This window comes from Colossoma macropomum, unplaced genomic scaffold (assembly GCF_904425465.1).
Source record: "Colossoma macropomum unplaced genomic scaffold, Colossoma_macropomum, whole genome shotgun sequence".
NCBI classification, from domain to species: Eukaryota; Metazoa; Chordata; class Actinopteri; order Characiformes; family Serrasalmidae; genus Colossoma; species Colossoma macropomum.
The window spans coordinates 39,911,113-39,925,016 of record NW_023494802.1 but is presented as its reverse complement, the minus strand read 5'-3'; the positions used below and the strand labels follow the sequence as shown (position 1 = coordinate 39,925,016).

The 13,904-nt window shown below is 40.5% G+C and overlaps 1 protein-coding gene across 2 annotated transcripts; it reads right to left on the bottom strand.

The window, feature by feature from the left end:
• Positions 1-4,346: 4,346 nt before the first annotated feature.
• Positions 4,347-13,681, bottom strand: LOC118822217 (cytochrome P450 2B4-like). 2 transcript variants are annotated; one of them, XM_036591156.1, is made up of 10 exons: positions 13,635-13,681; positions 13,233-13,463; positions 10,682-10,841; positions 10,365-10,517; positions 10,055-10,215; positions 9,649-9,822; positions 9,239-9,380; positions 8,829-9,016; positions 8,162-8,303; positions 4,347-4,629 (listed from the first exon to the last, which is right to left on the bottom strand). In XM_036591156.1, the coding sequence occupies exons 2-10, from the start codon at positions 13,425-13,427 to the stop codon at positions 4,439-4,441; spliced, it is 1,506 nt and encodes a 501-aa protein (XP_036447049.1). In that variant the 5' UTR covers positions 13,428-13,463; positions 13,635-13,681; the 3' UTR covers positions 4,347-4,438. The 2 variants fall into 2 exon arrangements, with proteins under 2 accessions (XP_036447049.1, XP_036447048.1); XM_036591155.1 differs by lacking the exon at positions 13,635-13,681 and having other exon boundaries at positions 13,233-13,512.
• Positions 13,682-13,904: the final 223 nt, after the last annotated feature.

Genomic DNA, 13,904 nt, shown 5'->3' with positions numbered 1-13,904 from the left:
TACAGTTTTCTGCTGCCACAGGTTTTGGTCATCTCTGAGAGGTAAGGATGTCAAATCTGGGGATGTTTGTCTTTCAGTGATGTCAGTAATTAGATCGTTAACTCAGAAGTGCACAAAGTTATTTTGAATGCAAACCTGTAGAATGCCCAAATACTTTTGGGGACTAATGTATAAACCGTATATACTGTATAAACATATGGTCAAACGTTGTCTGGTTCTATGAATTTAGGGCTGGTTGACACATCATGAAGTGTCCTACAGTGTTAAATGTAGACAGGGACTTGATTAGCTGATGCTTATAGCTTAATCACAATGTTTTTCACTGTTAAAAAACTTGTAAATTCAACATTGTGAAAAAACACTGTAATCCATTTGTAACAGCAATTACATCACAATTAGTTACACTGTGGTTGCATGGATGGTTAACATTTAACACTAAATTTCTTAGAGACACCTTATAGAAAGTAAGACCAACCAGGAGAATCATTCAGATTTGCTGGACATAATCAAGGCATCATTGCTTTTACAGTCAGGTATTGGCTTCTGTTCAAACCTGAGCCTTTCCAGAACATTTACAGTGATTGTGCTAAATAGAGGTTGTGCAAGTAGATTACCACATCAGTCTTGCTGAGACTTCAACTCTGGTGGGTTTTCATACTTCACACCTTCCCATTCAGTGACCTATTTTTGGATCCAAAACATTAGAAAGTTTATGTGTGGAATCTTAAAATTGAATAAATCATTTCTCTTCCCCAGGAGTCTGAATTCGAGTTGAGGCCAGAATCTCTGTAATCAAACAACTCTTCAATTTAGTGTTTTTTTGGTGTTGGATGGTCGACATCACAAGAAAATGAGTCCTACTCCGGCTGTCCCAGTGCTGATACTCATATAAATCTTATTTTTCAGATAGCACTGTTGCACACAGACCCTCAGGTAAACACCAGCAGCAGACTCACCCAGAGAGAACGGCAGAAAGGAGTCATTTTTGCAGAACTGTCCTGCGTCTGGATACTTCCAGTGCTGTCTGTCAGTCATGATGGCCAGTAAGTTGACCGTGATTTCAGATCCCTGCCATGGGAAACAGAATTCCATAAATAACACATGTATTAATGTCAATTAAATGTCTTGAACAGTGGAAGGGGCACTCGGTTTTCATTTTTGTAATTTTAGTCATAAAAAGAAAAGAGGTAGATATAAATAAATATAAATTGCTCAACAATTTGTGAAATATGCAAGAAAGCAAGACATGATAAAAGATCTGTGATGACATTTCATTGTGTCTTGCTGCCTTGATATTACATTGTCTATTTTGTCTGTGTACACATCGTCTTGTTTTCATGCCACAAAAATTTGTTATTTAAAGTTTAAAGTTTAATATAATTAAACTTTGTGTCTTTTTGGCAGCTTCTGGTTTAGTAACCCTGTGGTTGCACATCCATTCATACTTTAATTCATGTATTCAGTCTACACTGCCTCTGTCCCTTCATCACCTTGGCCAGGTGGTATCCTTGTAGATCTCGGTCAAAACCCAGCACTCAAACAATCTCTTCATGACAGCACTCTGACAGGTGGTTAACCAAGTGCAAGTATGGGGAAAAAACAAGATACCCATCACTTTACTTCTTGCAGACACAACAGTTTTCCACATTCTCCAAGGACCTTAAGTTAATTCCATGGCTATATTCAATTAAAGTATTTTCAAAATTGGAAAACAATCAATCTGATGTATGCCAGTGGATATACCACCTAAAAAAAAAGGAAACTGACCGATCTGATGAAGGCCATTTGATCTTTTGAGAGCTGGGGCAGCTGGGGCAGGTTACTCACAAAGGGCAGTGGTTTGGGTAGCGGCTCCTGGATGAATTCAACCTGAAGATCTCTAGCAGAAGCAGAGAGAGCAGACCACCCAGCAGGGCCAAGCCCACTGACGTCCAGTCCAAATATTTCAGCACAGACTCCATTCTGAGAGAGATGCAGGAGAGCTCAGTTACTCATACCTTTATACCAGAAGTGGAGTGGGGTGAGAGAGAGAGAGAGAGAGAGAGAGAGAGATTTTTTTGATAACAACCATTTATCATTTCCAAAGAGGTGCATCATGATGGGCGTGACTAGGGAGAAGTTCTCTTACTGGTTCTCAGGGCTCCCCACAAGGTTCAGAGTTTTTCTTGCATTGCAAGTTGTAGAAATAATTGTGGACCATATTGAGGAACCTGCAATTTGAAAAACACTATTCTAGAAAATAAATGTTTCTAAATGATTCATAAATATATGTAAGTAACATGTTTAATTGGTGTAGAACATTTATATTATTTTAGAGGTTCCTTACATTTGAAAAATGTCCATTTTATTAACCATATTAATATGAACCCACACACGTCTTCTGACTTTGCTCTTTTCTGCGGTGTAAATGGCAGTGAAGGCATCTTGCCTGATATATATATATATATATATATATATATATATATATATATATATATATATGTATATATCGCTGTTGTCAGAAGAAAACCTCGTATCTCCAAAATGGTAACTTTACAGGAGAAGGAAAAAATATATTTTACTTTTAACATAAGTCAATGGAACCAGGCTTTTTCCAAGTCATTTGGGCCATTTCTTTTAGTCCATTCATCATGAAATTTACATGCGTGTTAAGGGCAGAAGGACTTTTCAAATTATGTCAAAAACTGGAAAATGTCAAAAACAGTGATATATATACACACACATACATATATATATATATATATATATACATATATATATATATACATTATATATATATATATATAAATATATACATTATATATATATATATATATATATATATATATATATATATAATCATTGTTGTTATAATAAAGAGACTCAAACAAATATCAAATAATCTACTTTATTATCAAGAAGCAAACACAGCAAGCATAACAGGCAGTGTAAATCTTAAGCAACTTAGCAAATGCGTGGATAAAACTTCTGAAAGGATATTAGTAATTATTTAAAAGAAAAACATGTACGTTAGATAAAAGTTATACAAACATTATTTAACTATTATAGAAACAGCATACACTTTAAACTCTATAAAAACTGTAATGGATCATACATAAAAAGACTAACTACTGTGCTTATTATTTTGGTAGACATTTATGTGCATTAACCACAGACTGGTCCTGGTACTAAAATACAAGAAGTCCTCCAGGTCTAGTATTGAATGTTCACACAAGGACCTCAACCAGAAAAAAATTTGGGCAGCCCTGGTTGATTGGTGATTTTCTAAGAGTGAAGAAGTTAATGCATCCTCTGCATGGAATAAATTTGACCCTGTAGATCAAGGGTTCAGCTTAATGTCTTGTTCAATCTCAATCTAATGTGCCCAAAATAGTAACTCATAGTCTTCTTCTATGGGAAATCGCCAGTGTTGGCCCCTGTGATAAACAAATATGTTTAACAAAAACTTGTTTTGCACACATTTCCCCCCGATCATCACTCTATTCTCTGAATTACACAGTCATTAAAGAGTCAGAATTATACAGTATTGCAACATGCATGCTGAAACTGCAACACACTGCAAAATACAACAAAACAATACAAGCAGAATGAAATAAAAGCATAGATGTCTTTCTTTTTTAAATCCTGTGGGGGTGAAAAATGATTTAGTTTTGGCCATGATCCAAGCTGCTGGCATTAACTGCATTCATTTGCTTTTCAAACTTTGGCTCTAATCTTTGGATTTCACTCATTAAAGCTGTGGTTTCTGTAACACTTCAGTGTAGGGGGACATTATAAGGGTCTTTAAGCCTTATCAAGTGAGTAGCTGCTAATTAACTGCCTGCTTACTGATACTTTATTAAGCAGTAAACAGACTGAACGAAGCACTTTTTAGATCATTTATATTCCTGTATTATACATTTTAAGCTTTTGCACATTATTTTAAACATCCATTATTTTGCTTTTATTAAGCCTGAAATGCAAGAATCCAGTAACATATCAATTCAATATTTGCTAATGACCTGGCTAATATTTTTAGTAGTCATAATAGTTGCAGTGAAAGTAGTAAATTACTTCATTAAGCAGAAACTATGATCAATTAAACATTTTATGAAGCATTTTAAATTGTATTTTACACCTTTTTTTGCAGAATCTTACATATATCTTTTCCATTTGTCTTGTCAGAACTTATCTTTGTTTTGAGTCCAAATTTAAACTCAGACGTTTGAGCTGCAATATAATATTATAGAACTGGCCTTTTTTTCTCGACATTCCTTTTAAACCATCTAACTCCTTTGTTTTGGTGGAATATCATGTTTTGTACATTCACCCCTGATTGGTCCTCGTAGAAAGAAAGAGCCTGATAATGTGTTCTTATTGAGATTTATTAGATGTGTTAAAGAAGAGGAACTTCTCCTGGGGTGATGTTGCCCATTCACATGTAAAGGGCAAACTTGATTCAGTGAGTGGTCTCTCTGCTGTGGCAGATGGTATTGAAGGGGAATGGAGAACGAACTGTGCCCACAATGCCATCCATGTTTGGGCGTGAAGCTCCAGCAGGCCATGAGAACTTCAATCGCTGGAGCAGAGAGGTGAAGAAGATGAAGAGCTCCATCTTTGCTAGAGACTCACCCAGACACACCCTTGGACCTGCAGGACATGCATTAATAATAATGATTTCACTGCCAGATTGTTTAATTAGCAGAATCAGCAGACTTTCTGGTGGACCAATGATGTTTTGGGCCAGTTACTGTGGGCTTACATATACAGTAGTCACAAACAATATTTGGACACAAACTATTGGTTAAATTTAATGACGTTTTCTAGGTTACTTTAAAACAGAATGATATTTGTTTCAGAAAAAAAATACATTTTAGCACAAAATCAAACTGATGGTAGACTGATGATAGTTTTGACCTGAATGGGAACCAATGGGACTAAATTATGTCACTATACCAAACTCTTTGCAAAGTAATAATTCTACAAGAAAAAAAAAATGCAATTCACACATCAACATACCATTCTACCTTACATTCTGGTGTGCTTGCAGGTGACAAAATTGTGCTTGGTGACTTTATTTTCACCTGTAAAGAGTTCACTAAATTGACATTGGCATCAGTTGCAAAGTGTAACCAAGGGCAGAGGAAAACACCCCTTGTGTACAATTAGGTCCTGTTAGTACCAATCATAAACAGGTACCAAAAACAAACACTGGAACCTGTTTAATGAAAAAGCACAGTTCCAGTTTTATGCTGTCTATTAATCTCCATGAGGTGGAGATGTCAAATCTGGGGCTGCTTATCTTTGTGTGATGTCAGTGATGGGATCAACTCAGAAGTGAACAAAGGCGTTTGCATTGCAAATCTGCAGAGAAAATATAGACCGCCCGGTAAACAGAGAGCTTTGCTTTATGACTCAGGTCCCTCTTCACCACCACAGTCTGCTACAGCAACCATGTTACTGCTGCCACCTGACCCAGCCTGCGGCTGATCTCACGATCCTTCTTTCCATCACTCGTGAACAAGACCTGGAGATACTCAAACTCCTCCACCTGTGGCAGGTCCTTTCCCTTTACCTGGAGTGGGCATGCCATCCTTTTCCAGGCTAGGACTCAGACTTGGAAGATTGTGAGATCAGCCGCAGGCTGGGACAGGTGGCAGCAGTATATATATCAGTCTATATACCAACCTTCACCTATTATCATGAGCTCTGGGTAATGACCGAAAGAATGAGATCTCAGATACAAGCGGCAGAAATGAGCTTTGTTTGCAGGGTGGCGGGCTACACTCTACTTGATTGAGTGAGAAGCTTGGTCACACTGGAGGCATCCATGTGATGGATCCAAAAAGACATCATCCCCAAACAGCAGAGACACCACCCTCCAGCTTGCACACATAATGCCCTCCTGACATACGCCTTGACACCCTGTGCATAAATATCATGAACAGGAGTGGAGACAAAGCACCTTAGTGGAGTCTCACACTGAACAAGCCTCTCTGAATGCAGAATTTATGGAGACAACTCTAATTCCGGGAGCACAGAGACTGAATGGCCCAGAGTAGTGGCCCCGACACCCCATACTCCTGGAGGACCTCCAACAGGATATCTCGGGAAACACAGTCATAAGCCTTCTCCAAGTCTACAAAACACATGTAAACAGGATTGGCAAACTCCCATACACCCTCAATAATCTGCGTGAGGGTAAAAAGGTGGTCCATTGTTCCAGGGCCTGGGACGGAATTCGTATTCTTCCTACTCAATCCAAGGGTTGACTGTCGGTTGGAGTCTCCTTTCCAGTGCCTTGGCATAAACCTTCCCAGGGAGGCAGATAAGTGTGACACCCCAGTAATTGGTACACACTCTCTGGTCCTCTTTCTTAAAAATAGGGACCACCACCCCCATCTGCCAGTCCAAAGGTTCCTGAGTTTCATGTAATATTGCAGAAGCATGTCAGCCATGACAGCCCCACAACATTCAGAGCCTTAAGTACTTCTGGGTGAATCTCGTTTACCCCCGGTGCCTTGCCACTGAGGAGCTTGCCAAATACCTCAGTGACCTCCACCAGAGAAATACAGTCTGACACCCAAGGAGCCTCTGGCCCTGACTCCCATGACTGAGGCAAGTCTATCAGGTTTGAGAGTTCCTGAAAGTGCTCTGTCCACCAACTGACAATATCCTCATTTGAAGTCAAAGTTTCTCCACCCCACTGAGTACAGCTTGAGTAAAGCCACTCTGAACACTCCTGAGTCGCCAGACAGTTGTCCAGAGCCTCTTTGAAGCCAACCCAAAGTTTTTTCAATGGCCTTGCCAAACTTCTGTCATGTTCTGCACTTTGCTTGAACTGCTGCCGCCGCCTTCTTTGCCTGTTGGCACCTATCCGCTGAGTTGGGAGTTCTCTGGGCCATCCAGTCCCTCAAGACCTCCTTCTTCAGCTTGAAGGTCTCCCTCACCACCGGTGTCCACCAGGGGATTCTTGAGTTGCTGCCCTGACAGGCACCAACAATCTTTTGGCCACAGCTACGCCTGGCAGCTTCCATAATAGAAGTTTACAAAAGAGTCGACTCCATGTCCACTCCATGTCCACTAGCTCCTCCGAAACATGACAAAATTTCTCTAGGAGGTGGGAGTTAAAATCATTCCGAACAGAGGCCTTTGCCAGCCATTCCCAGCACACCCTCACTATTCACTTGAGCCTACCAGGTCTAACCCCCAGCCTTCCCTGCCATCTGATCTAGCTCACCACCAGATGGTGATTGGTTGACAGCTCAGCACCTCTCTTCACCCAAGTGTCCAGAACATATCGTCCCAAGTCAGATGAAATGATAACAAAGTCAATCATTGATCTTTGACCCAAGAAGCTCTGGTACCAAGTACACTTATGGAATGTCCTTGTGTTTGAACTTGGTATTCGTTATGGACAATCCATGACTGGCACAGACGTCCAATAACATTCCAATGACCATTCAAGTCCAATAACCATTCAAGTTTACTTCAGGCAGGCCATTCTTCAGATTTACCCACTTCCAGGTTTCCCAGTCATTGCCAACATGAGTATTGAAGTCTCTCGGGCAAGACTATGGAGTCTGAGGGCAGGTACCTTTCCAGAACCCCAACCACTCGCTCCAAGGACGCTGCATACTCCAAACTGTTGTTTGGTGCAAAAGCACCGAAAGTCTGAGTTTATCCACCGGGACAAACTCCAATGGCATGGCAGCCAGGTACTTGTGAGTATCCTCACATCCACCCCGCGCTTCTCACCCTGTGTAACTCCTGAGGAGAAGAGGCACCAACCCCTATCAAGGACTTTGATTCCAAAGCTGACAGTGTAGGTGGAGGTGAGCCCAACTATATCTAGTTGGTACCTCTCAACCTCCCGCACAAGCTCCAGCTCCTCCCCCTGCAGTGAGCTTACATTTCACATGCCAAGAGCCAGTGTCTGCTGCAGGGGTCCTTGGCGGCATCTCCCACCACCTATACAGCACTGCACCAGAAACAACTGTTAAAATTGATTTCATCATTTCTCTTCACCAGGAGGCAAAATTATAGTCTCACACAACTCCCTGACTAAAAGCAAGTCCTACTCCAGCTGTCCCCAGTGTTGATGCTCAAACAAATCTTAATGAATTTTTTTTCTACCACTGTTGCTCACTGACCCTCAGGTAAACACCAGCAGCAGACTCACCCAAAGAGAACGGCAGAAAGGCATCATTTCTGCAGAACTGTCCTTTTTTATCCAGAAAGTTTTCTGGGTTGAACGTGTCTGGATACTTCCAGTGTTCTTTGTCAGTCATGATGGCCTTTAAGTTGACCATGATTGTAGATCCCTGCCATGGGAAAGAGAAACAAATAATTAACACATGTATTAATGTCAATTACATGTCTTAAACAGTGGAGGGCCACTCAAACATTTCCTTGAGAAAAGAGACTGATATAAATAAATATAAATAGCTATGGAATTTGTGAAATATGCAAGATGGCAAAAAATATTAAAAGATGTGCAATAACATTTCAGTAAGTTTGGCCCAGATAATCTGAAAACTCATATTCATTCATTGAATTGTTATTAATTTCTCTGTTTTGCATTTGAAAGCTTCATCTTGTTTTCAAGCCACAAAAAATATTATCTTTTTATAGTTTAATTTACTTTGTTTATTTTTTTTGGCAGAGCCTGTTCTCATAACCCTGTTTCTGCGGTTAAGCATCCATTCATACTTAAATTGATTCATACTTCCATTGATTCAGTCTCCCATCCATTAAGAGATCCATGCATTCAGCTTGTCATACATTCAAATGTCTATCCATTCAGCCTGTCATGTATGCAGTCCACAATCCCTCTATCCCTCCATCACCTTGGGCAGGTGGTATCCTCGTAGCAGTGCTGGTTCAGTGGTTTGGTGAATCAGGCCAAGAGGAGTGATGCTAGCACAGCGCTGGATTTCATAAACAGTGGCGTAAGTGTATGGGAGCTGTGGGCGGTCTTCCATGCAGGGAGAGCGGTCAAAACCCAGTACCTGAACGATCTCCTCATGACAGCGCTCTGACATGGTCACATTACACAAGCATGGAAAAAAAGGACAAAAAAGTAGGTGATGTTACAGGACATACAAGACATAACAGTGTTCTAACTGGGTCATTAACCAATTAGTAAAACAAAAATATCAATTGAAAAAATGAAGTAACAAAAGGAATAACAAGCCTTACACCACACCTAGTGTAAAAATGAGATCAGGTCAATGATATTGGTCACCAACAATCATACCTTGCACGTCAGGGTGGTCCATCATGTAAATGAGGCCCCATCTGAGGGTGGTCGCTGTAGTTTCCGTCCCAGCTACGAACAGGTCAAAGACTGACCTCATCATGTTCTCCACATGGAATGTAGAGTCTTCCTTTGCCTCTTGCTGCTCAACAAAAGAAAAGTTTAAATTCTGTTACTCAGAGCTACCAAAGGATACTGAAGGCGGCTCAAATGATTGATTCTATATAATCTACAATAGAAAACTTCAACTCCGCTGTCCCCACATTGTCAACCTGAAAATAATGCATGTAGAAAATGCTCCACACCAGTCTTTTGAGTGCACAGATAACTAGGCCTACTGGATGAGTTACTGTAAAGTGCAGGGTCTCTCTCTATTTTCTACACTGCACTCAAAAGAAAAAGCATCTCACCTTGGTCATCTGGATCAGGTAAGCGTCAGTGAAGTCCCGGGGGTTGTCTGGATCCAGAGTCTTCTTGTGCTCCTCGACAATATCAAGGAGAAATTTTTGTAAGGCTTTGAAATTATGCCATATCTTCTGTTGCGGCCCTGGAAAGTATTTTATAATCGGGAACAAGTTGAAGATCTGAAGATGAAAAGGAAGAATTGATGTTACATTTCATCCTTTAAGTTTAAGCATTTTAAGCACATCATGACAGGATTTTTTTTTGTCATTGTGTAATTTCATTGTAGGTATATACCAGGAAAAAGACCTGGAATTAATTTAGAAGATAAATTATATTGTTTTGTTCTCTAGTAGTTTTTCTACATGACCTGTGAAAATGAACGACATCACCTGGAAAGCTCCTAGTAATTACCTGCAACACAGATGTTCCTCCAAGCCGAAAGCTTTCATTCAGAATTTCAAGCAGCTTAGCAAAGCGCTTGTTGTCGTACTCAAAGCGGTCTCCAAAGATGATGGAGCAGATTATGTTAGAAACAGCATTCATAAATTGGTGGATGGGATAAAAAGGCTTCCCTTCAAGAAGAATTGCAGAACAGTGTGTTTGATTAGAGAAAAGGCACAGAGACAGAACACAATGCCTACCATTGTAGCTGTATATCAGATAAAGATAACCTGATCAGAGAACTGCACTAAGAAGGCATAGACAGTAACTCATCACCCACCTTCTTGTTTGAGCATCTCCTTGATCAGGTAATGTGCCTCCTCAGACACACGCTCCTCCACAGTTTTCTTTCCTAGACCAAAGTCACGCAGTGTGTGCAGAGCAAAGCGGCGCTGCTGCCTCCAAGAGTGACCATAATTGGCTGCAATAATACCTGAGAAAGGCAGAGAGAGGAAAGGAGAAGTAAAAGACAGAGGATGTATCTTTCCCTGGAGAAGGAATGGCACACTTTTTTTTCATTTTTATCAAAAAATTAAGTACAAGTAGCAGTAAATGTATATTAAACAAGTATATCAACATGAGTCATGCCCTACTAACCATAGCCTTTGGTGATCCACTCTTGTAAAGGTAGAAGAGGCCTTCCTGAAAACACGGTCCCATTCTGAACAAAAGCTTCCTTTGCAAGCTGCATGTTGTTCAGAATGATTGTTGGCTTCCTGCCCAGGTATATGGAGCACATCTCACCATATTTTGGCAACTGGAGGGGTGGAAAATGTTTACATCACCTACAGCTTTGGAATGGACAAGTGTATGTGCTGATGCAGCTGTTTCCACATAAGATTTATTGGCTATGTTTAAGTTTTAACTCTTTAAGTTATTATTTTTTGTAGTGTTTAAAAAATCAGGTATTGATTGGCAGGACTATTTTTGACTTCGTAGTCAAACCTTGAGAGGATAACATTTTGAACAAGCATCTGAGAGGCCGATGTAGAGAGAAAGTGTAGAAACCTCCAAGTGTTTTAGAGGAGAAACCTGCATGATGGAGTGAGGTTTGCAGTATGAGCAAAGATTGATAACTGAACATTTACAATTACATCAAGGCTTTGTGCATCTTAAGATGGAATGACCAATGAATGCCCAAAGGAGATGGCAAGATCATAGAATGCAGAGATGTATAGCAGCTCCTTGCTGGAGTTTACTTGCTGCAATCCATGATTAGATGTCAGGCAGACATGCGTAGATGCAACTATAAACCTAAGTGTAAGAAGCTGGAAAGGATTAGTTGAGTGTCGTCATAGTAGTGGTATGAGATGCCATTGACAGCATGTTACATTGCTAAAACATCGAGTGTAAAGGAAAGAGAAGAGGACTCAGCACAAAGCCTTGTGGAGCACATATGAAGAGTCGGCATGTAGTTGATGTGGACGACATCAATGTTACCTAATAACATCCTTCCATGTAAGACTCAATCCAGTTCCATGCAAACATGTTGATTCCGGTTTGCAAAGGTGCTGATTCCAATATGCAAAGGTGGTGATTCCAAAGTTGTTGAGAACAGGCTGGAGAATCTTATGACTGACTGTGTCAAAGGCTGCAAAGCCCAAAAAGAATCAGGACTGTTGAGAGTTTAGCTGAGCTTCCTGTGTGGAGCTTCTCCACATTTGCTACCGGAGAAGTTTCTGCAAAGTGCACCAGTTTGAAGAGGGACAAGCTGGGGTCCTAGAGCTGGTAATGAGTGAAAAATAAAGATTGCTGATCATGGACAACTTATTAAAGACTTTGGGAAAGGAAGGAAATGAGAGATATGAATAGCTGCTGTTGTTAAAGCTGTCTTGAGTGGTCATCTTTAGAATGGGTACTAATCTGGTAGTCAAGATGGCAGATGGTTCACAACTTGATGACAAGAAACTGTTTGTGTTGGAAGTGATTAGGAGTAACATACTGCAAGATTTCACAGGTCTGGAGCGATGTGTATTGGGGTCCAGTGGGCAGGTGTTTGGATGATTGGATGTCGGTAGCTGTAGGATGCTGTCTCTGGAAACTAGGTTGAACCAAGTGCATTTCAGCAGAATCCAGATCGTTACATAAATATGAGACTTACTGAGTTGAATATGGCTCAATGACTTTACTCCTGTAGCCATGAATTAGCTTTTACACACTCAAGACAGGGCCAGCCTCAGCTAATATAGCTGATGAGATCCTCAAACAGAGCGCAAACGACTGGCAAGAGAGATCTGTAACAGTGTTATGCCACTGATAAATACTGTGCAATAGTCCTGTACCTCAGCCATTAACATACCCCTGGCTTCAAGTATAACTTGCCATTTGCTTTTAACATATCAGATAACTGAAGAGTCAAGGTTGGATGCAGCCCTCCTCATGTCCTCTTCACTGTCTGTAAAGTGACCGACCAAGTCAGACGCTCGTGGTCAAAGTGAAAAATGAGGCGTCATTATCAAAGGGTTGGGCAAAACTCAATGTCATATAACAGGCAAAGGTCAAATCCAGAAAGGCTAACAAAAAAAGAAAAACAGTCATCACAAAACCAGATCCAAAGAGCAAAAAGCAATAAGTAAAGTCAAGAGTTCCAGGCAAGATCATAAACAGATGAAAGGCAAATAGACAAAACGCTCAGTAGCTCTCAAAAGAAGAAGCAAAATCTCTAAGCTAAAAGTTAATGAATCATATGAACAGAAGCACAGGTGACTGTGAGCGCTGATTGGAGCTCTGTGGAGAGTCATAAGTGATGTGGTCTCATAGTTGTGTCTGAGCCAGCGGGATGCGTGACACTGTCACAGTGATATGGAGGGAAGGCTTCATTACTTCTCCTTGTGGAAGTTATTAAATGTCTTGTAAAAGGTCTATGGAGCCACATTTGAGCACATCAGGATAAAAGTAAGTTTAAAATTGCAAGTGTAAAATTGCATGTGTTGCATGTTAAAATGCAGAATGTAAACTAAGAAAGCCCAGCACTAACATCTGGCAGACACAACAACAGTTTTCTACACACTCCAAGGACCCATAGTAAATTTTCATGGCTATATTTAATTACAGTATTTTAAGCTTAAAAGTGAGTTTCAAAAAGAGAAAAAAATATCAGTCTGATGTGTGTAAGTGAATATGCCACTGCAAATAAAAGGAAACTCACTGATCTGATGAAGGCCATTCGATCCTTTGAAAACTGGGGCAGGTTACCCACGAAGGGCAGTGGTTTGGGTCCAGGGGGGCTTCGGTTCCTGGAGGAATTCCACCTGAAGATCTCCAGGAGAAGCAGAGAGAGCAGACCACCCAGCAGGGCCAAGCCCACTGATGTCCAGTCCAGATATTTCAGCACAGACTCCATTCTGATTACAGTGCAGAAGAGCTTAGTTGCTCATGCCTTTATACCAGAAGTGGAGTGGGCAGAGAGAGAGAGAGAGAGAGAGAGAGAGAGATAGAGAGAGAAACAAACAAACATTCAAACATTTTTTTCACCTTTTCCATATAATTGTGTCACGATGGGCGAGACTAGGGAGAAGTTCATACCAGAAAATATGTCTTGTAATCTTACCTGATAGGAGGTCAGAGAGCTTCCAGTGTAATAAGGCACTGCAGACAAAGTTCAGGAACAAACAAAGCATTTGCAGCTGTTGGAACATCGTCAACTTCTCTGCATACAGAGACTGATAGCTGAGTTAACTGTTCCTCTACACTCTAGAACAGTGGTTGTCATATTGTTTGTCTCCCCAGACAATTTTCTTTAATTACTATTTTATCTTATAACAGTTTGCATGTTTCCACCATGAATGGTGGTAAATTAGTTTTTTTTTTAAAACATACA